Raw genomic sequence first — 21991 nt, 5'->3', positions numbered from 1 at the left:
CCTGCGCCCCTCGGAGCAGCTCCTGTGGCACCGCTTTGGCCCAGTTGCTGCTCAGGTGGGACACGCGGTCCCCAGGCAGCCGAGGTGAGGTGTGATAACCCCCCTGGGGCTGTGATAACCCCCCTGGGGCTGTGCTCACACCCGCCCTGCTCCCTCTCACACCCGCGAGGTGCCGGCGCTAACGAAGCGGCGCTGCCGAACCTCCCGGGATGGTTTTGTGCAAACGAGCTGCAGCTGCAGGAGTTGCTATAGAAACGCTCGGAGGTGCCAGCTCCTCCAGAAGCCCCTAAACGCGCGAGCGGAGGGCAGGGGAAGGTGAGCAGGTGCCGGGGTCTGCCTGCGGTCAGGCACAAGGAGAAGGAGAAGATGAAGTGTCTGCCTGGTTATGGAGCTGCCCCCGGCCCAGGTGGGAGCGGCGCCTCCTCCTCGCTCCTGGGATCCTGCTGCGCACTCCCCGTGCATCCTCTGAGTGTCCCGGGGGTCCCTGCGGGGGCACAAAGGCCGCTTGGCTGCTCCCACCGGGCAGAGGGGAGGTGACCCGAAACAGAGCTAGTTCTGGGACTGTCCCCTTGCCTGCGGCATCACCGTGCCCGTCCCTGCAGCACCAACCTCTCCCAAGGGCCGCCAGGCTCCTGCCTGGCTGTGGAGGAGCTGGAATGAGGGAATATTCACGGCTGGAGCCCAGGAGAGCAGAGTCTGGGGCAGGAGATGGGGGCAGCCTTTTAGGGTCCCAGAGGAAGCGGGGCTGGAGGAAAGGTTCCAACATTATCATTGCTCCAGCTGAGCTCTGCATGGCATGGGGGAAGAGATGCAGGTGGTGTCCCGGCGGTGTCCCCAGCCCCCTCGGTGTCCCCAGCCCCCTCGGTGTCCCCAGCCCCCTCGGTGTCCCCAGCCCCCGCGGTGTCCCCAGCCCCAGCACTCTCAGCTCTGTGAGGACTGAGGCCAGGCTCACAGGAGGCGTTCAGCTCTTTCCCTTCCAGGGGCGCCCGGACCCGCAGCTCTGTGTCACCCCTGCCCGGCCCCGCTCCTCACTGCCCTCCCTTGCCTCATTTCCCAGGATTTTCATCCCCAAGAAGCACCGGCAGCGCTTTGACGAGGTGGTGTCGCAGAGCCTCATCAGCAAGCTGTGCCGCTCCCGGAGCGAGCACGGCAACCGCCTGCGCCGCAGCCGCAGCGAGGACCAGCAGGAGCGGCTGCTCGTGTCCACCCGCGCCAGCTCCGTGCCCCGCAGCCACGAGGAGCTCAGCAAGAGCCTCCGCAAAACCACCTCGCTCGTCAGCAGCAGCGTGGCCTCGGGGGCTGCCCGCAGGTACCGCCCTGCTGGCTCCGTGCGGATGGAGTGCGGGAGGGGAGCTCGGTGTGCGGCTCTCCCGGCGTCGGGATGAACAGGGATCTCTCCCTCTGGAAGGCTGGGCGGCTTTGTGCCCCTTGTCCCAGCTCTGCGTCCCCTCAGCTCTGCAGGGCTGCCTGGATGAGCTCTGTCAGGAGCTGGGGTGGCACTTGCAGCCTGAGGGGATGTTTGCTCCCCCCTGGGTGGGATGCAGGGTGTGCCAGCAGGATCCGGGGTGCCCAGCTGTGCCAGCAGGATCCGGGGTGCCCAGCTGTGCCAGCAGGATCCGGGGTACCCAGCTGTGCCAGCAGGATTGGGGGTGCCCAGCTGTGCCAACAGGATTGGGGGTACCCAGCTGTGCCAGCAGGATTCGGGGTACCCAGCTGTACCAGCAGGATCGGGGGTGCCCAGCTGAGCCAGGATTCCTGGTTGTGCCAGCAGGATCCGGGGCACAGAGCAGGCTGAAAGGAGGATGGAGCCAGGTTGGGGTTGGTCTCTTTCCCCAGGTAACAAGGGGCAGGATGAGAGGAAACGGCCTCAAGCTGCAGCAGGGGAGGTTTAGTTTGGATGTCAGGAGAATTCCTTCCCACAGGGGCTGTCAGGCACTGTCACAGGGCAGTGCTGCAGTCCCCACCCTGGAAGTGCTGAGGAAATGGTGAATATGGCACTCGAGGACATGGTCAGTGGTGAGCACGGGGTGGTGCTGCCTTGCAGGTGGGTTCCATACCCTGAAAAGTCTTTTCCAGCCCTAGGATGCCCTGGTTCTCCTGGCTGGCCCTGCCCTGCCCCAGCAGGTGTCTGGGAGGCTGTGGGAGGAAGGGCTGTGCGAGGAAGGCAGGACAATCCCCAGCACAGGGATTAACCCACTTCCCTCCGTGCCCAGATGGCCAGACTGCAGTGCCCCCGGGCAGGGAGCTCCTGCCCACCCTGCCCCAGCCAGCCAGCACAAGAGCAGGGCAGCCAGGCTCCTGCCCACCGTGCTGCCAGGCTGAGAGCCACTCCCACGTGAGGGCACCCAGGGGCACCCAGGCTCCTGCCCACCGTGCTGCCAGGCTGAGGGCACCCAGGGCATCCAGGCTCCTGCCCACCGTGCTGCCAGGCTGAGAGCACCCAGGGCAGCCAGGCTCCTGCCCACCCTCCTGCCAGGCTGAGGGCACCCAGGGCAGCCAGGCTCCTGCCCACCGTGCTGCCAGGCTGAGAGCACCCAGGGCAGCCAGGCTCCTGCCCACCCTCCTGCCAGGCTGAGGGCACCCAGGGCAGCCAGGCTCCTGCCCACCGTGCTGCCAGGCTGAGAGCACCCAGGGCATCCAGGCTCCGCCCACCTGGAAACAGAAGGCCAGCTTCCCACCGTGCTGCCAGGCTGAGGCACAGGGCAGCCAGGCTCCTGCCCACCGTGCTGCCAGGCTGAGAGCACCCAGGGCAGCCAGGCTCCTGCCCACCGTGCTGCCAGGCTGAGAGCACCCAGGGGCAGCCAGGCTCCTGCCCACCCTGCTGCCAGGCTGAGAGCACCCAGGGCAGCCAGGCTCCTGCCCACCCTGCTGCCAGGCTGAGAGCACCCAGGGCAGCCAGGCTCCTGCCCACCCTGCTGCCAGGCTGAGGGCACCCAGGGCAGCCAGGCTCCTGCCCACCCTGCTGCCAGGCTGAGGGCACCCAGGGCAGCCAGGCTCCTGCCCACCCTGCTGCCAGGCTGGTCTTCCCTGTGGCTCGTCCACAATGCGCTCCCAGCCCAGGGTCCCACCCTGCCAGCACAGGATCCTGCTGGTTGGAAGTGATCTCGGTAATGCTGCCTTCCCCCAGGTCCCTGCAGGAACAGCCCCCAGCTGCAATCAGAGATTTCCTAATGCTCCTTCCAAAATTTCCTAGAGGAATTTAATTCCTCTCTCGTCAGCCTAGGAGACCTTTGCTCCCTGAAGCACATTGTGTCTCTAATTCTCTGTAATAAAGAATCACAGACTGGTTTGGGTTGGAAGAGCCCTAAAGATCATCCAGTTCCTACTCCCTGCCATGGAGGGTTGGAACTAGATGATTTTTAGCTTTTTTACATATATTTATTCTTTAAATCTATGTATTTATTCCATATTGCACATTTGAAAGACACTTTGGTATCAAATGGGGCCTTGGGAGTGCTGGGGACTTGAGCACTCAGGAGAACCTGGGCTGACAGGGTTGTGGAGGGCTTGGGGAAGGAAACAAGGGCTGGGTTTTGTACTCTGACATGCTGTTTGCCTTTTTCACCCCCAGGACCGTGCGAGTTTATAAAGGCAACAGGAGCTTTGGCTTCACACTCCGCGGCCATGCCCCGGTGTGGATCGAGTCTGTCCTGCCAGGTAGGAACACCAGATTTGGGGCATCACTTCCTGATCTCCGCTCTGAACTTGAAATGTGAAATGCTGTTTGCTAGAAAAGAACAAAAGGAACTTTCCCAAGGCCTGGTGATGGAGTTTTTCCAGTGGAATAATGAGCACCTTTGGTGCAATTCAGTTTGGCTTTATCCACTCCTGTGGTGGTGTTTGAGGCTCCCCAGGACGAGGCAAGAGATGAGAATCTTGACTCCATGTTTCAAAAGGCTGATTTATTATTTTATAATATATATTATATTAAAAGAAAATGATATACTAAAACTATACTGAAGAAAGAGAAAGGAGATATCAGAAAGCTAGAAAGGAATGAATAATAAAATCTTGTGACTGACCAGAGAGTCCATCACAGCTGGAGTGATTGGCCATTAATTAAAAACAATTCATATGCTGGGTAAACAATTCTCCAAATCACATCCCAAAGCAGCAAAACGTGGAGAAGCTGAGGCTTCCCAGCTTCTCAGGAGAAAAGACCCCGGCGAAGGGATTTTTCAGAAAATATGTCAGTGGCACACTCCTTGTTGGGAGGAGTGGGAAATGTGTTCAGTGACCACCCTGACATGCCGCCAGCGCCCCCAGTGCAGGCTGGCCGCAGCACCCAGCTGGGTGAAGGGTGCCAGCCCGCCCAGACAAGCCAGGTGCAGGGGTGCCCTGCCTGGGGTGCCCCTGGAGCCCCATGCCAGGCAGAGGAGCTGCAGCTGGAGCCCCTTTGTGCCCCCAGGGAGCCCGGCGGAGAAGGCTGCCCTCAAAGCTGGAGACAGGATCCTGTTCCTCAACGGCCTGGACATGAGGTACGAGCTGTGCAGGGCACCCAGGGCTGGGCACACGCCGTGGTCACCCTTGGGCGAGGGGAGCAGGAGCTGCTGCGTCCCTGTGTGCTGCCGTGCACAGGGGTTTGCCCTGAGGGGACAGCTGGGGACAGCTCCTTTGGTGCTGCTGTACAAACCTGGCTCTAAAGGAGCATCTTCTCCAGCCCTGCCCTCCTCTGGGCTCTCTGTGCAGGACAGTTCGTATGGCCCGGGTTCTCACTGCAGCCCACCCCAGTCTCAGGCACTCTGAGTTAATCTGTAGGTGTTAAACACCTGATGTTCTGCTTTGGAGAGCAGCAGAGCCCCATCCAGCCCAGGAATCACTCCCATAATGGGAGCATAAGGTTAAAGCCAGGTGGGAATCCCATTTGTACCCAGAATTTAATTCTGTGTGTTGTTTGTGCACAAAGCAATGGGACCAGAGGGACTTGTGCCCCTCACCCATGCTGTGTCCTTGGGTGTGTCTTTCTGCATAAAAACCAAGAGCAAAGGGTTAGAGGAGGCTGCAGGACAAGAGAGAGTGATGAATATTTAAAGGTTAAAGCGATGCTGCTTCTGTCAGGGCTCAGGTTCTCACGTTTCAGCTGATCCAGCGAGCTCTTGGCTGATGCAGCAGTGCCAGGAAAAGGAGACCGGGCTGAGGATTGTGCTCTGAGCCCTGGTTTTGGCAGGCATTGTCCCAGCCTGGCCCATACCCTTCTCCAAGGGCATCCCGAGAGTTTTTCACCTACAAAATTACACTTCGTGTTCACCTTGCCTTTTCTTTTCATGCAGAATTAGGGCAGGCGAGGACAGAGCTGCAGCGCTGTGTTATTTAAAGGAAAAATAATTTTCTGGGTCTGGGTGCAGCTTAACTCTGCCATGGCACTCCTCAGGGTGGGCGCAGGCATTGCCATGGTTATTCCTTGGTGCCCACCCGTGGGGCAGGAGCCAGGCTCTCCCTCGGGGGCAGCACAGGTGGAGAGAATGCAGGGAACGGCAGTGGGGCTCTGAGCAGCACCAGGAGGCTTTCCCAAGACAGAGGAAGGCAGCTGCCAGCTGTGTGCGCTCCCTGCTGCCCCGGGGCTGCTCTGACCGGGCTCTCTGTGCTGCAGGAACTGCTCCCATGACAAGGTGGTGTCGATGCTGCAGGGCAGCGGGGCCATGCCCACCTTGGTGGTGGAAGAGGGCATCGTCAGCTTCTCCAACGGTAAGAGTGCAGGGGAGGGCTCTGGAGAGCAGCCAGCCCAGCCAGCTGCCCAGTTCCTGGGGCAGGAGGGAGTTGCTGGGCACCTCCATGAGCTGAGCAGGGTTAACAGTGCTGGGCACCTCCATGGGCTGAGCAGGGTTAACAGTGCTGGGCACCTCCATGGCTGAGCAGGGTTAACACTGCTGGGCACCTTATGGGCTGAGCAGGGTTAACAGTGCTGGGCACCTCCATGGCTGAGCAGCGTTAACACTGCTGGGCACCTTTATGGGCTGAGCAGGGTTAACACTGCTGGGCACCTCCATGGCTGAGCAGGGTTAACACTGCTGGGCACCTTTATGGGCAGAGCAGGGTTAACACTGCTGGGCACCTCCATGGCTGAGCAGGGTTAACAGTGCTGGGCACCTCCATGGGCTGAGCAGGGTTAACACTGCTGGGCACCTCCGTGGGCTGAGCAGGGTTAACACTGCTGGGCACCTCCACGGGCAGAGCAGGGTTAACAGTGCTGGGCACCTCCATGGCTCAGCAGGGTTAACACTGCTGGGCACCTCCATGGCTCAGCAGGGTTAACAGTGCTGGGCACCTCCACGGGCAGAGCAGGGTTAACAGTGCTGGGCACCTCCATGGCTCAGCAGGGTTAACACTGCTGGGCACCTCCATGGCTGAGCAGGGTTAACAGTGCTGGGGATGCTCCTCTCCCCAGGGCACGCGGCCCCTGCACGGTGGGATCAGGCCGGATCCCAGGCTTGGCTGCTCTCCAGGAGGGCTCATGCTGCTGTGCTGTCCCTGGTGTCCCTTGCAGTGTCCTTCCTGTGCGGTGTGTGCTGTCCTTGTCCGCAGTAACCCAACCCCTGGCTGGGGGCTGAGCTGGGCAGGATTGCCATCCTGCTGCAGGATCAGTGCCTGCTGAGAGCCCAGCGTGCTGGGGCAGGGCAGGGTGCCTCTGGAGGGCAGGATCCCAACCTGGGCACAGCCCAGGTGCCTGTGCTGCTCCCAAATGGCCAGAGCTGGGAGCCAGGCCTGGCTGGTCCCTCTGGAGCAGCACTGGGCTCCTCTCAGCCCCAGTGAGGAGCCCTGGGATGGCCCAACGTGTTTGCAGGTGCACTCACACCAACCCCAGCAGCTCCCTGCTGCACAGAGCCCAGCACCTGGAATGGTTTGGATGTTCTCATTTCACCCCTCAGCCTCGGGCAGGGATACCTTGCACCAGAGCAGGCTGTTCCAAAGCCCATCCAGCCTGACTTACTCCAAAGCACGCGGCCAGTGGCCCTCAAACTGCTGCACTGCCCCCAAGAGAAGCCAAGGAAAGACGGAATATTTATTTTGCAGACTCTGACTCTGCTGAGTCCCCGAGCAGCTCCTCGGCCCTCACCTCCCTGCAGTGGGTGGCAGAGATTCTCCCCTCTAGCATCAAGATCCAGGGAAGGACGTTCACGCAGCAGCTGGAGCACCTGCTGACCCCCCCCGAGCGTTTCACCGTCTGCAAGGCCCTGGAGGGCTTCTTCCACCACCGGTAACTCCTGCCAGCTGGGACCCCTCCCCTGGCACCGGCACACCTGGGGCACTGCCAGGGTGGTTCAGGCAGGGCACACCTGGCACAGGAGCTCTGCTGTCCCTGTGCTCTGCAGCTTCCCCAGCCAGGTGTTCCCTGTGCACCAGCTCATCCCAGCCCAGGTGTCCCGCCTGGGGACAGGACAGATCCTTCAGTTTTGGTTCCTTTAGGTTAAGTTGGTCACCTCTTATCCCGCAGTGCAGGCTGTCCTGCAGCCTGGCTGTCCCTGGCAGCTGCGGGTCCTGTTCCGCCTCTGTCAGTAAATCAGATTTCCTCTGTCAGTGAATCTCTCCACGTTCCATCCCTGTCTCCTCGCTCTTCCCACAATCCTGGCTGCAGCACAGGAATGGCTGTGGCTGGCAGAGCCCTGCTCCTGCCAAGGAGCACATCCCCCTGTCCTGTGCAGGGATCCAGCCACATCCCCTGGTACTCTCCAGATCCCATCAGTGACCTCCTTTCCTGCCCTTGCTTGGTCTCCCAGCAGTGCTTCATCAGAGGCTGTCACAGAATTATGGAATGGTTTGGGTTAGAAAGGACCTTAAAGAACATCTTGTTCCACTCCCTGCCATGGCAGGGACACCTCCCACTGTCCCAGGTGCTCCCAGCCCTGCCCAGCCTGGCCTGGGGCACTGCCAGGGACCCAGGGGCAGCCCCAGCTGCTCTGGGCACCTGTGCCAGGGCAGAATTTCATCCTCTTCCAGGCTGTTCTAACCTCATGGGATGGGGCGCTCAGCTGTTCCCAACAGCCCTTTTCCCCAATCTACACACCAGAATCAGATGGAGCCTTTGGCCCCAGGAGCTGCCAGCACAGCCACTCTCCCGTTTTTCAGGAACAGCGACACGGTCACTGCCCTCTCCTGGTTTTCAGGACCATTGTCACCCTCACTGCCCAGCCCTCTCCTGTTTTCCAGGACCATTGACACTCTCATTGTGGATGTGTACCCGGTGCTGGACACCCCAGCCAAGCAAGTCCTCTGGCAGTTTATCTACCAGCTGCTGAGCTACGAGGAGCAGGAGCACTGCCAGCAAAAGCTTGACAGGTTTCTGGGGTGCAAGGCCTTGGCAGGTGAGAGGCAGTGCCCGTGCTCCAGGATGGACACGCTGTGTCCTGACGGGTGCTGGGAGCTCAGTCCCTTGTGCTGGTGCAGTTTTGGAATGAAACTGGATGGAGAGGAGAGCTGGCACCTGAGAGGGTGACTCTGGGGGCTTTTGGAAGCTGCTTAGGTGTCAGAGGTGAGGAAGTCCAGGACAGCTGGTGGAAGGGCAGCATCCAGGTCAGGGAGGTGAAATAAGGGTGGCACAGTGTCCCTTGGGATGCCACAGAAACATCCCTGCTTGGAAGAGGTGGTGCTGCTCCCCCAAGAAGACACAGAGGCAGTTGGTGATCTCCCTGTTCCCTCACCATCACCCTCACCTGGTTCTGTGGCAGCACAAAGCCAGCGGTGGACTGGGGAGAGCAGGTTTGAAGTGAAATGTCCTAATCTGTGTGTCTGCACTCTTAATTGCTTCCAATTCTGCTATTCTCAGCTGCTCACACAGATGTGCTAATTTTAGACTCAGCAAAGGTAAAAGAAGTGTTGTTTTGGAGGAACACAGTGATTTTAGCAGGAAACAGAACAGCCCCAAGTCCTGGTGCAAATCCTCCCTGTGGCACATGGGACCCTGTGCTCTGTGCACCTGGATCTGCTCACTGGGTTTGCACTCAGGCACCTCTGCTTTGTGTGTGCAGGATCACAGCTCAGCCAGGGGCTGTGGCATTCCCAGGAATTCATGCCCTGCAATTGGTGTGCAGTTCACAGCTGCATTCCAGGAATGCAGAGCAGCAATCCCCAGCCAGGGGAGGAGGGGGCACAGGGGCAGATCTCCCTGTCCCAGGCACAGGGGCAGATCTCCCTATCCCAGGCACAGGGGCAGATCTCCCTGTCCCAGGCTGCTGGTCCCTGGCTCCTCTCAGTGTCTCAGGTGAACGGGGCAGTCTCTGAGCATGAGCAGTGTTGGATGTTCTGGTCTGTTCTGTGTCTGTGCCTGCACCATGGCCAGAGATCTCTGGGTTTGGGCTGGTCCTTCCCCTGGGCTTCCAAACGGGTGATCTCCCATGTCCCAGTGCTCTGCTGGGTACCTCAGGGATGGATGCTCCATCCCTCCATCCCGTGAGCCTCCCTGGGCTGCACATGGACAGTGCATGGGCCATGTGCTCCTTGCACAGCATTCCAGGGCTGGCCCCTCTCCCTCCTTCTGCCTCGGGGCAGGAAGGGTTTACAGGAACCAGCCCAGCTCAGGGCTGCAGTTCCACGTGGGCCATGAGCTGCTGGATGCCAATCCTGCTGGGAAAAGGGACTGGATGTCCCATCCCTGAGCATCCATCCCTGCCCTGGCCTGGCAGGAGCACCTGAACCTGCTCAGCTCCAGGGATGGAGCCAGCAGCTACCTGGGAGTGGCAGCTGCTGTGAGTGCCCTGGGGAGCTCTGGGGGGCTCTGGGGGTACCTGTGCAGGGTGAGGAGGAGCAGTGGGAGCTGTGGGTCTGGCTGGGCCTCACAGAGATGTTTCCTGTGCAGCCGAGGCAGAGGCTGAGGATCGGTACCGCAGCTCCATCCGAGGGGCCTCCCTGTGCCGGGGCAGCCTCAGGACCCCCCGCCCCGAGGAGGGGGCAGCAGGTGGGTGGTTTGGGCTGGATTCCTAGCCGGGGGGGGCTGTCTTCTGCCCCAAGACAACTATATTTACAGACAATGGAAAAGGTAGGAAAAGGAGAAGTCAGAGCAGAGCACAGAATTTTATACAGAATTATAGAATGACAGAATCATTTAGGTTGGAAAAGCCCTCCAAGATCATCGAGTCCAACCTGTGACTGATCCCCACCTCGTCACCCAGCCCAGAGCACTGAGTGCCACACCCAGGGGTGCCTTGGGCACCTCCAGGGACAGCAATTCCATAAGGAAAGAACCAGTTCAATAAGGGAGCACTTGATCATAAGGCTGAATGTTATTTCCAACCCCTTCCATCACTCAGATGTGAACTGCTCCTGCTGGTCTGGGCCCCCCCCGCCTTCTGGGGGTAAAATTTATGGCTTCCCTCTGAACATTCTCAGAGTCCATCCAATCAACAGGGAAAACCACACTTGTGAAATCCACGTGAGGAAGGAGATCATGGTTCAGGGCCACTTTGAGACTCCTGGCAGGCCCCATTGGTGGCCCCAGCCCTGCCTCCCTTCAGGGCACACAGACCTGCCTGTCCCTCTCTCCTGGCTGATGCCAAAGGGCCCCGGAGCTGTGCTCCTGAGCACGACCTCCCCCTGACCTCCCTGAGCACCTCCTGGCCGTGTGGCGTCCCTCAGCTCTCAGGGGCTCCGAGACACTTCCCAGGGGGAGAAGATCCTCTGCCCTGGCTCCGAGGAGCTCTTCTGGAGGGGATTAGAGCCTGGAGAGCAGCCGACAGCTGTGTGTGCTGCAGGGGAGCTGTGCCTGGGCAGATGTTGGCCAGCTGTGGGAGCAGCCCTGTCCTCAGCTGCCCCGAGGGAAGAGCAGAGCAGCTTGGAGCTGTCTGCTGACCCCAAACCCGCCCTGCACTGCTCCCTCGGGACCCCCAGAGCCGGGAGCTGGGGCACGGAGGTCACTGTGTGTCCCAGCAGGACACAGGGGCCCCGTGTGGCTCAGGGCTGTGGGCTGGGGCACAGACAGAGCAGGGACTGGTTTGTCTCTCCCTCTGCAGGCAGTGACACCGTGGAGGTCCCCGTTCGCCTGATCCCCGGAGAGAGACAGGCTGGAGATGGCACGTCCCTCCCGGAGACACCCAACCCCAAAATGGTGTGAGGGGGCAGGGGACACCTCTGCGGGGCTCTGCCCACCTGTGGGGGTGGTGTGTGCACAGGGAGGCAGCCTGGTTCCTTTGCTGTGAGCACAGGGCAGCAGGAAGAAGGGCATGGTGTGTCTGTGGGTGCATACCTGCAGGGGCTGAGGGTGGCCCTGCCCCTCTCTGAGGTCAGCTCCCTGGGCAATTAGTCACCCTTAATGACACTGATGTCTGCCAGTGTCTTCCTGCAGCCTCATCGCTGAGAGGTCTTGGGGGGGCTCAGACAGGGCACAGCAGCCTGGGCTGGGGTGAAGCCTCCCTTTATAGAGTAAGAGATGGGTACTGGTGGGCCAGAGAGTCCCAGAAAGGTTTGGCTTGGAAAGGACCTCAGAGCCCACCCAGTGCCCACCCTGCCATGGCAGGGACACCTTCCCCTGTCCCAGGGTGCCCCCAGCCCTGTCCAGCCTGGCCTGGGGCACTGCCCGGGATCCAGGGGCAGCCACAGGTCGGGCAGCCGGGTCTGTGGGGACTGTCCTGCCCCAGGGCATGGCGGGTCTCTGGGGCGGGTCTCTGGGGCTCCTCAGGCCCTGGCCATGGCAGCAGCTCTGTGTCCTCCCCCAGATGTCAGCTGTGTACGCGGAGCTGGAGAACCGCCTGATCGGGGGCTTTGCCGGCAAGGTGGGCAACGCTGCCCTGCACAGGACGTCCCCCCCTGCCCCCGAGCTGCCACACGCTGCAGGTACCTCTGGGGACCTCAGGGCACGCTGGGTGGTGCTGGCCAGGCGGGTGGGGGACAAGGCAGTGTCCCCTTGGTGCCATCGCACAAGGCAGCAGCAATGGCTCCGTGGGGCTGGCTCTGCACTGTGGGATTTTCAGGCACTCCGAGTGGGATGAGATGAGAATTTGACTCCAAGTTTCAGAAGGCTGGTTTATTATTTTATGATATATATTACATTAAAATGATACTAAAATAATAGAAGAAAGGATTTAATCAGAAAGCTAGCAAGGAAAAGAATAGGAATGGAATCATAACAAAAGTTTGTGTTTGACTGAGAGTCTGAGATAGCTGGACTGTGATTGGCCGTTAATTAAAAACAACCACATGAGACCAATCAGAGATTTACCTGTTGCATTCCACAGCAGCACATAATCATTGTTTACATTTTGTTCCTGAGGCTTCTCAGCTTCTCAGGAGAGAAAATCCTAATGAAAGGATTTTTCATAAAGCATGTGGGTGACACTGCAGAGCGCACTCCACTCTAGCACCATAGTAGTAGCCGGAATCTTCCTACTCATCCAAACTCACCCCCTACTCAGCAACAACCAGACTGCCCTAACCCTATGCCTGTGCCTGGGGGCCCTCTCCACACTATTTGCAGCCACATGTGCTCTTACCCAAAATGACATTAAAAAAATCATTTTCTTCTCCACTTCGAGCCACCTAGGACTAATAATAGTTACAATCGGACTAAACCTCCCCAAACTGGCCTTCCTTCACATCTCAACTCACATATTCTTCAAAGCCATGCTCTTCCTATGCTCAGGCTCCATCATTCACAGCCTAAATGGTGAACAAGATATCCAAAAAATACGACCCACAACCACTGCATGCCTCACCACAAGCAACCTCGCTCTAATAGGAACAGCCCTGGCTGCCGGAGGGCAGTGCTGAGTGGGATGGCTCATCCCATGGGAGCGCAGCCTGGCAAGCTCCCTTCTCCTCTCCTTGGGCCCTGCCTCCCATGCCCGGGGGCTGCAGGATGCCCACGCAGCTCCCCGGGCTCTGTCTGCAGGTGGCCGCAAGCCGGGGCTGGCGTGGCCGAGCGAGCTGGCGAGCCAGCCCTGCTACTACCGGCTGCACAGCAGCGTGGCCTCGCCCTGCAGCACCGAGTCCAACCCCTACGTGAGCCTGGACAGCAGCCCGGCCCCGTCGCCCAAGCGCCGGCCGTGCTCGCCGCTGTCGCGACGGAAGAAGCTGTTCACCTTCTCGCGGCCCCCGCGCAGCCGCGACACCGACCGCTTCCTGGACGCGCTCAGCGAGCAGCTGGGGCACCGCGTCACCATCGTGGATGAGTTCCTCACCCCTGAGAATGACTACGAGGAGGTGAGAGGGCCACGGGCTCACCAGAGCACCGGCTGTGGTGTCCTGGGCATGGAGATGGCCGTGTGCGGGGTCAGGGGACATGTCCTGGGCTCTGCAGGCGGCAGGAGGGGCAGGACACAGCGGGGTGGTGGGGATGGATGGATGGATGGAGGATGAGGAGCATGGAGGATGAAGAGCATGGAGGATGTGGGTGAAGGACATGGAGGATGGAGGATGTAGGATGAGGAGGATGGAGGATGAGGAGGATGGAGGATGGTGGGTGGAGGACGAGAAGGATAGAGTATGGTGGGTGGAGGATGAGGAGGATGGAAGGTGTGGATGGAGAACAAGGAGGATGAAGGATGTGGATGGAGGATGAGGAGCATGGAAGATATGAGTGGAGGATGAGGAGGATGGAGGATGGTGGGTGACGGACGAGGCGGATGGTGGGTGGAGGACGAGGAGGGTGGAGGATGGTGGGTGGAGGACAAGATGCCACCCTCAGCCTCTGCTCTGTGCTCACCCAGATGAGTTTCCAGGATGACCAGGGCAGCTACGTCACCAACGATGTCAGCAGCAGCGAGTACATCAGCAGCAGCGACGAGGGCAGCTCCCTGACCTACTCCACGCTCTCGGACCACATCCCGCCCCCTCCGCTCAGCCCCCCGCCCCCGCCGCCCCCGCTGCAGTTCCACGACCCCCAGGGCGGCCCCGCCAAGGCCGAGGCCCCCAAGGGCAGCGTGGCCCCGGGCCCCAAGTCCCTGGGGAGCCTCCTGCACCCCGTGCCGCCGCCGCCCCCGCCGCCCCCGCCGCCCCCCGTGCCCTGCGCCCCCGCCCTGCACCGCGGGCTGCTGCACCGCCGCAGCGACTCCAACCACATGAGCGTCAAGAGGCTGCGCTGGGAGCAGGTGGAGAACTCGGAGGGCACCATCTGGGGACAGGTATGGCCCGGGAGAGGGGAGGGGGGGAGGTACAGGGGGTCCCAGCTGTGCCCCGGGGAGCAGTGACCTGTCTGAGGCTCTGCAGGGCTCCCGTGCATCCTTCGGTTGTTTGGAACAAGCTGCTGGGATGGGAGGGACCCTGGGAGCCTCCGAGCTGCTGATTTTGTCTGCAGCATCCTGGGCAGCACTCGCCTGCCCTCAGGAGCTGCCTCCAGATGTGTTCTGCAGCTGTTGGGGGGCATTCAGTGGGAAAGGATGGGGAGGGGTGGAGCAGAGAGATGGGAGAGCCCGGACAGGGCAGGACAGGGGAGGGGACAGCAGAGGTGAGGGGTGACACAGGACAGGACCATCCTTTGGCATGGTGGCCATCAAGTGGTGCAGAACTCTGGGGTGGATCCCATCCCTTGCCAGGGTTTAACTCCCAGCCTCTGGTGTCTCCTGGACATGCCATGTTCCCTGTGCCCTGAGCAGCCAGAGGGGAGCTCTGGGATCATCGTCCAGTCCCACAGGCACGGAAACCCTGCAGGTCCCTCTCCCCAGCTCCTGGAATTCCCATTTATCCTTCAGTGAGGGGCTCATGTGCAAGGGGCAATGAAGACAGGGGTGCTCTGTAGGGTTTCAGCTGTGCAGGAGCTGAGTGAATCTGCAGGGCAGTGGCCGAGCCTCTGGTCGCAGGAGGTGCCACCAGCCTGTCCTGGGGACAGGGAAGGAGCCAGCAGAGGTGGCACTGAGGGGCTGTCCCTGTGCCAGCACAGCCCCTGACTCCTCCTCCCCACAGCTCGGGGAAGACTCGGACTACGACAAGCTCAGTGATATGGTCAAATACCTCGACCTGGAGCTGCACTTTGGCACTCAGAAGCCCACGAGTAAGTACTGAGCCCCGGAACAGGTCCTGGTGCCAGCAGAGACCGGTGCCAGCTGGGAGGGACTGGGAGGGGCTGGGGCTCGATGGGCAGCACGGCAGTGCCTGTCTGTGACATCACCCGTGCCATGAATTTGTTCATCCTCGGGATTTTGTGGCTGGGGGCACAGTGGATCATTAAGGTGGAGATGGTTTCATTATCTCCCTTAATTATCTCTGCTGCCATGGTCTATTTTCTCTCCATATTTCACTGGGCACTGAAAGCTTGAGGCTTTCACCAATTGCAGCTCCACTGCTTGAGAACTCTGGAAATGCTGAAAAAGCCACGAAAACATTCCTGTGTCCAAAGAAATCACCACCAGCAGCACTTCACTCTTTGTGCAGATAATCAGTGGATGTCCCCCAGAGCTGTGGTGATGGCTCTGGAGCTCTGTGCCTGTGCAGCTCCCATCACTCCCAGCCCCACGGGATCCTCACCCAGAGGAGTTTTTGGGTGCCACAAGCCCAGGCTGAGGTTGTGGAGTGGTGGTGATGCCGTGGGAGGCATTCCAGTGAAGCCAGCGGGATGTCTGAGCTGTCCTGCAAGGGCCAGGGTGCCCAGCTGGCAGTGGGATGAAATGGGGCTCATCTCAGGGGACACTGCTTGTAGGATGTTTCTGAGCAGTCTGGGATTTTCTGTGTGTTTCACCTCTCCTTTTACCTTTTTCAGCTCCAGCTGAGCCCTCCATTGGGGAGATCTTTGAATTGCAGAATTCAAGGATTCCTGGAGCCATTGCTGTGTGCAAAGCATCCGTCCTCCTCTCTCTCATTCGTGGTTTCATGTTTGCAGGACAGTTTTCTTCCCGCTGGAGCCGCCTGAGCCTGTCCTTACCCACGATTAAATCTTTCAGTTTCTCTTCCAGAGCCAACTCTCATGCCTGAAAACTTTAAAAAGAAAGACGTGGTTGAAATTTTGTCCCACAAAAAGGCCTACAACACATGTAAGTGAAGGTACCCCCAAAAGGGGCCCACAGGTGGGATGTAGAGAGCTGGAAAGGTAAAGGGAAGGACCACGAGCTCCATCCCATGGGCACAGCTCAGCTGCGATGGACTGGACTCTTCCTGCAGCCCAGAGCTGCCCCAGGCTGTGCTCAGCCTGGGCAGGGCAAGGAGGGAACGTTCTGGGCAAGGATGGAGCTTTCTGGGCAAGGATGGGGATGGGATGTGCCTGGTGGTCCTGGGGACCCCTAGAGGGAAGCGGGGCAGTGGAGGGGCGGTGCTGCCTCTCCAGGATGTGTTTCTGGTCGGGACGAGGGTGGGAGGGCTCGGTGGGACCCTGCCAGGGCTCCCCCCTGGCTCTGGGGGGTGTGGGAGCAGGGCTGGTCCCAGGGCCTGTGGGTGAGGTGCACGCTGTGCCCTGGGGGTCTGCGGGACCAGAGCCACCCCGTGGGTCCCCACGCAGCCCCTGCAGGGTCCCAGGGAGGGGACAGCCCTCCCTGAGCCAGGGCTGTGCCTGCCGGGGCCCCCGTAGGGGTCTCACTCTGTGGGGAGGTTGGTGTCCCGCTCCTGTCCCGCTCCTGTGCCCTGTCCTGCTGAGCTGTGCGTCGCTATTCCTGCCGGGCAGTGTGTCCCCCTGTCCTGTGGGGCAGTGTGTCCCTGTTCCTGCCGGGCAGTGTGTCCCCTGTCCTGTCCCCTATTCCTGCCGGGCACTGTGTCCCCCAGCACAGCCGGGCAGCGTCCCCCTGTTCCTGCTGGGCAGTGTGTCCCCCTGTCCTGTGGGGCACTGTGTCCCTGTTCCTGCTGGGCAGTGTGTCCCCCTGTCCTGCCGGGCAGTGTGTCCCCAGCCCTGCCCCTCCCCGGGGTCCCCTCGTCCCCCCGGTGACAGTGACAGCGCTGTGCCTCCTCCGCAGCCATCCTGATCGCCCACCTGAAGCTGTCGCACGTGGAGCTGCGGCAGATCCTGATGACCATGGAGACGGATCGCCTGGAGCCCTCCCACATCAAGCAGCTGCTGCTCTACGCCCCGGACGGGGAGGAGGTGCAGCGCTTCCAGAGCTACAAGGGAGAGCCCCGGCAAGCTCAGCGAGCCCGACCAGTTCGTGCTGCAGGTCCGTGCTCTGGGAGTGGGGCTGTGTGTGCCTGTCCCTGCCAGCAGCACACTGACACCTGGGAGATGCTGTGTGTGCCTGTCCCTGCCAGCAGCACACTCACCCCCGGTGCTGGTGGCACTGGGACCGTGGGGGTGATGCTCAGTTGATGCCTGAGGGGTCTGGCAGCTCCCAGGGGCTGGTTCAGAGCTGCAGAGCCACCGCTGTGTTTGCTCCCTGGTGACAGTGGCTTTGCCCAGCTCTGATTTATTTTCCATTGACAAAGTCACCCGTGGGTGTTGGTGTGGAAGTGCCCATCCTGTGGCAGCACACCTGCCCTGTGCCACCTGTAGGTCCTGTTCCATGCCCAGGGCAGCAGAGGCTCTGTGCAGGGGGACTGTGGCACTGCAGATGGTGACCCTGCTGACGGTGACCCTGCAGATGGTGGCACTGCAGTTGGTGACCCTGCAGAAGGTGGCCCCTGCAGAAGGTGGCACTGCAGTTGGTGACCCTGCAGAAGGTGACCCTGCCCTCTTTGCCCAGATGCTGTCGGTGCCCGAGTACAAGATCCGCCTGCGCAGCCTCCACTTCAAGACCACCCTGCAGGAGAAGACCGAGGAGATCAAAGCCAGCTATGAGTGCATTTGCAAGGCCTCCCTGGAGCTGAAAAGCAGCAAGAAGCTGGCAAAGATCCTGGAGGTCAGAGCGGTCCCTTCTCCTTGTGACAGCCACCACTGGTCCCTGTGCACCCCCACACTGCCCTTCCCCCTGAGGAGGCATTTTGGGGTCCTGGCAGGGGCTGTGCCTGGCAGAGACAGAACAAATTCCACTGCAGGTCCTCCCTGACCCTCCTCAGATGAGCTGTCCCAAATTGCTGTTAATTCATTTGGGTTTGCTTTTAAAAAAAAAAAAAAGCAGGTGGGACAAATGAGGTCGCTGTGTGCTCAGAGGCATTTGCAGAGCAGTGATGAAACTCCTCAGCAGCTCCTGGCCAGTGACCCCCCCCACCAGTTCCTTAAATCCATGGGGACAGTGTTTGTCTGCACATGAATGGATGGGGAACAGAGATTCAGAGTCCTGGGAGATGGGAGATGGGAGGACAGTGTTGGTTTGCACATTAATGGGTGAGGAACAGAGATTCCTGGAGGTGACCAGCCCCTCACGCCCTGCTCTCCTCTTTGCAGTTCGTGCTGGCCATGGGGAACTACCTGAACAACGGGCAGCCCAAGACCAGCAAAACCACAGGCTTTAAAATCAACTTCCTCACCGAGGTGAGGAGAGCAGCTCGCTCCTGGGGCAGGGCACACCGAGCTGGGGGCTCCTTGTGCCCACAGAGCTGCTCTCACAGGGACCCTGGGTGCCAGGGAGGGTGCAGGAGGCTGGATTGACCCGCAGAGGGGACTTCAGGGAGGTTCTGCTGAGGGTCTGGTGGGAATCCCGCCCAGCTGGGGCTGGCCAGGGCCAGGTGTGGGCGGGAGCGGTGCTCACCCCACAGGGGCTGCAGTGGGACACCTGAGGGGTGGGGACAGGGACAGCCCTGCCCTGCAGGAGGGGCATCTCCACAGCCCTGATCTGTGACCGTTAACTGGGTGTGAACATTACATGTGAGTTTAACCCTTAACCCCGGGCACGTGGAGCAGCCCGCCCCGGTGTGTGCGAGCCCCGCTCCCTCTGCAGGGGGATCCTCACTTGTTCTGCTTTGCTGCAGCTGAACACGACCAAGACTGTGGATGGGAAATCCACCTTCCTGCACATCCTTGCCAAATCCCTCAGCCAACACTTCCCAGAGCTCCTGGGCTTTGCCAAGGACCTTCCCACGGTGCCGCTCGCTGCCAAAGGTAAAGGACAGAGGAGCTGCAAGCCCCGGGTGTCCCTGCACTGCCCCTGGGCTGGGTGTGAGCCTGGGCTCAGCCGGGAGCTGCACAGCCTGGCAGGGGCAGCATGGGAGCCTGAGCAAGTGAGGAAAGGTCCTGAGCAGCAGGAGAGCCTTAGGAAAGGCTGAGCTCAGGGACAGTGAGGTGTCACCCATCCACCCCACACTGCTGCCCCTGGGCAAGGCTCTGCTCCAGGGAACGGGGACAGGAGCACAGGGAACAGCCTCAGGCTGGGCCAGGGCAGCTCAGGGTGGGATTTTGGGGAAAATTCCTTCCTGGAAACGCTGCCCAGCCCTGGCACAGCTGCCCAGGGCAGGGGTGGGGTCCCCATCCCTGAGGGGATTTAACAGACCTGTGGATGTGGCACTTGGGGACAGTGCTTGGGTTAGTGGTGGCTTTGGCAGAGCTGGGGAAACAGTTGGACTGGATGACCTTGGAGGGCTTTCCCAACCTAAACGATTCCACAGTCTGTGATTTTAAATGATGCACTGAATCCCTACAAAGCACAAGCTGGATTCCCCTTGCCCACCATCCCCTGCTGTTTGTGAGCAATTCCCTTGGGAATTAGTGCTACAGTGCATAAACAAAGGAGCAAACTCCAGCCTGGAGCTGTAAATTTCCACTGGAGGAAGGTCTGTACCTGGAGCTTTCCCAGCTGGAATTTGTATCTGGCCTAACTCTTAAATAACCCTTCCATCACTGGACGCTCCCAGCTGCCCAAACTCCTGGCACTGTGTCCCCCCTGTCCTGGTGTCCTGTGTCCCTCCTGGGTGTCCATCACCATCAGCCCTGTGTGCTCCTTGCCGTGTTTGGACCCTCCTGACTGCTCTGGGTGTTAGCACCAAGGACTCCTGGTGACCTGGTCCCAGCAGGACTGTCTGTCTGTCTGTCCACCCTGCCTGGACAGCAGGACATGGGCGCAGAGCAGTGCGGACAGACAGACTGACTGTCACTGTAGGACACAAAAGAACACGAGCGCACACCGCTGCTCTCAAGGTGAAGAAAAGAGAACGTTTATTTTCTGACTCCAACATTTATAGTTTCCCTAAAGTGACAGAGGATTGGAGGGTGACAGTGCCACCTCTCCAATGACACCGGACAAACCAACGGCCCATCAAATTCCTCCTCCTCCATAAAATAATGCAAAACAATGAGTTATTTACAGAAAGCGTGTGAGGAAGTTCGTTACAAGAATGTCAACATCAGAAGGCTGAGAAAAACTTAAAAAATCAGGGCGACAACTGCCCCCTGGCCCACGCTCCTCACCTCACCTGTGGGAGCAGAGCCAGCCCCGCGTGTCCCACCCCGCGTGTCCCACCCCCGCGTGTCCCTGCCCTGCTGACCCCGCTGTCCCCCTGCAGTGAACCAGAGGACCCTGACAGCCGACCTGAAGGACCTGCACAGCACGGTGAGTGACATCCAGAAGGCGTGTCACAGCATGCCGGCCACCGCCGAGGACAGGTTTGCCATTGTCATGACCGTATCCTTCTGTGAGAGGGGAGCCCAGCTCTGAGTGCCCCCGGGGAACCCTGCCGCTGCCTGGGGCTGTGCCTGGCACCCCTGGGAGCCAGCCTGGAGCAGGTTTGGTGTGTCCCTGTGCGGCACAGCCCCAGGAACGTGCTGGGACATCTGTCCTTGGGAGCTGTGCTGACAGCGACAGCCAGCACCTCCACGTGTGCCTGTGCAGCATCCCCTGCTGCCAGCTGGGCTGGCACCCAGCCATCTGATAAGAGATTGATAAGGGGGGCTGGGACCCAGCCATCTGATAAGAGATTGATAAGGGGGGCTGGAACCCAGCCATCTGATAAGAGATTGATAAGGGGGGCTGGGACCCAGCCATCTGATAAGAGATTGATAAGGGGGGCTGGGACCCAGCCATCTGATAAGAGATTGATAAGGGTTGGGACCCCTGCCAGAGGTGTGGAGCAGTTCTTTGTCCTTAAGCCAAGCCCTGCAGACCTTCCTGGAGAGTGCCCAGCCTGCCATGCGCTCCCTGGACGACCTGCAGCACAAGGCCATGGAGGAGTTCAGCAAGGTGCTGTCCTTCTTCGGGGAGGACTCAAAAATGACAACTTCCGAAGCCTTCTTTGGCATTTTTGCAGAATTCATGAGCAAGTTTGAGGTGAGTTGAGCCTTTCCAAGGCAGCAGGTGCTGCCTGTATCTCCTGTGGGGTGTCACTGAGGTGTGTTCTTGTGTGTCACTGGGATGGGGTTTTGGGAGCAGCTGTACCCAAGTTAGAGGCAACTTTTCTGATGATGATAAGGTGCAATTTTTCTAACACACAAATCAGCTGGCCAGGGTGGGACACTGAGGGAGGCCTCAAGCCCCAGGGGATGTGGTTGTTCATGGAGTCCTGGAATGGTTTGGGTTGGAAGGGACCTTAAAGATCACCCCATGTTCCCATGGCAGGGACACCTCCCACTGTCCCAGGTGCTCCAAGCCCTGTCCAGCCTGGCCTGGGGCACTGCCAGGGATCCAGGGGCAGCCAGAGCTGCTCTGGGCACCCTGTGCCAGTACCCTGAACCTCCTCCTGCCCCCCTGAGCGCTGCCCTTTGTGTCCCACAGCGGGCTCTCAGTGACGTGCAGGTGGGCGAGAGCCAGCGCAGCCCCAGGATGACCTCTCCCCTCGCCTGGTGACAGCCTGCAGCCACCTGAGGTGCAACAGCTCCTTGCCAACAAAGTGCAATTTGCTCCTGTCCAGCCTGGTTGTAAATACGCTGCTGCCACCTGCTCCCACCCAGCAGGGTCACGGACCGAGGGGTCGGGGCAGGCGGGCACTGGGAAGGCACCACAGGTCACAGAGGGTGACACGAAGACAAACCCTGCACTGGTCCTCACAGAACTTCCTTAGCACCCCCCACCTCCAGGGGATCCCTGAGCCCGGGGTTCTGTGTCCATCTGGTAAAACCCCACTGTCCCACATTCCCCAAACACCTGTGACTGGTCCTGTGACTGGAGACCCTCCCCACGGGCCCTGCCCGAGCCTGGGGGCTCTGCCCAGGCAGCCCTGGGCTGGGGGAGAGCCACAGAGCCCCTGGGCAGCCAGGGCAGCTCAGCAGGGAAGGGAGCAGGGGGATGAGCAGGAGGGAGGGCACCTCCAGCTCCTCTGGGGCCCTGGGGATGCTGCCGAGTCCTGTCCAGTG

At 60.2% G+C, this 21991-nt stretch overlaps 1 protein-coding gene across 1 annotated transcript in view; it reads left to right on the top strand.

The window, feature by feature from the left end:
* LOC115909265 (delphilin-like) overlaps positions 1–21485 on the top strand; it is a 33601-nt gene extending 12116 nt beyond the window's left edge. Inside the window, 21 exon segments of the mRNA XM_030958438.1 lie at positions 1058–1309; positions 3572–3657; positions 4409–4478; positions 5591–5685; positions 7012–7195; positions 8146–8316; positions 9774–9896; positions 10945–11035; positions 11643–11760; positions 12794–13125; positions 13632–14045; positions 14824–14911; positions 15810–15887; positions 16797–16945; positions 16947–16994; positions 17517–17672; positions 18158–18244; positions 18682–18811; positions 20209–20327; positions 20805–20969; positions 21414–21485. Coding sequence (XP_030814298.1) covers positions 1058–1309; positions 3572–3657; positions 4409–4478; positions 5591–5685; positions 7012–7195; positions 8146–8316; positions 9774–9896; positions 10945–11035; positions 11643–11760; positions 12794–13125; positions 13632–14045; positions 14824–14911; positions 15810–15887; positions 16797–16945; positions 16947–16994; positions 17517–17672; positions 18158–18244; positions 18682–18811; positions 20209–20327; positions 20805–20969; positions 21414–21485 — 3028 coding nt within the window.
* Positions 21486–21991: the final 506 nt, after the last annotated feature.

This window comes from Camarhynchus parvulus, chromosome 14, assembly GCF_901933205.1.
Source record: "Camarhynchus parvulus chromosome 14, STF_HiC, whole genome shotgun sequence".
In the NCBI taxonomy this organism is placed as follows: Eukaryota; Metazoa; Chordata; class Aves; order Passeriformes; family Thraupidae; genus Camarhynchus; species Camarhynchus parvulus.
This window is presented reverse-complemented; position numbering and strand designations above follow the sequence as displayed.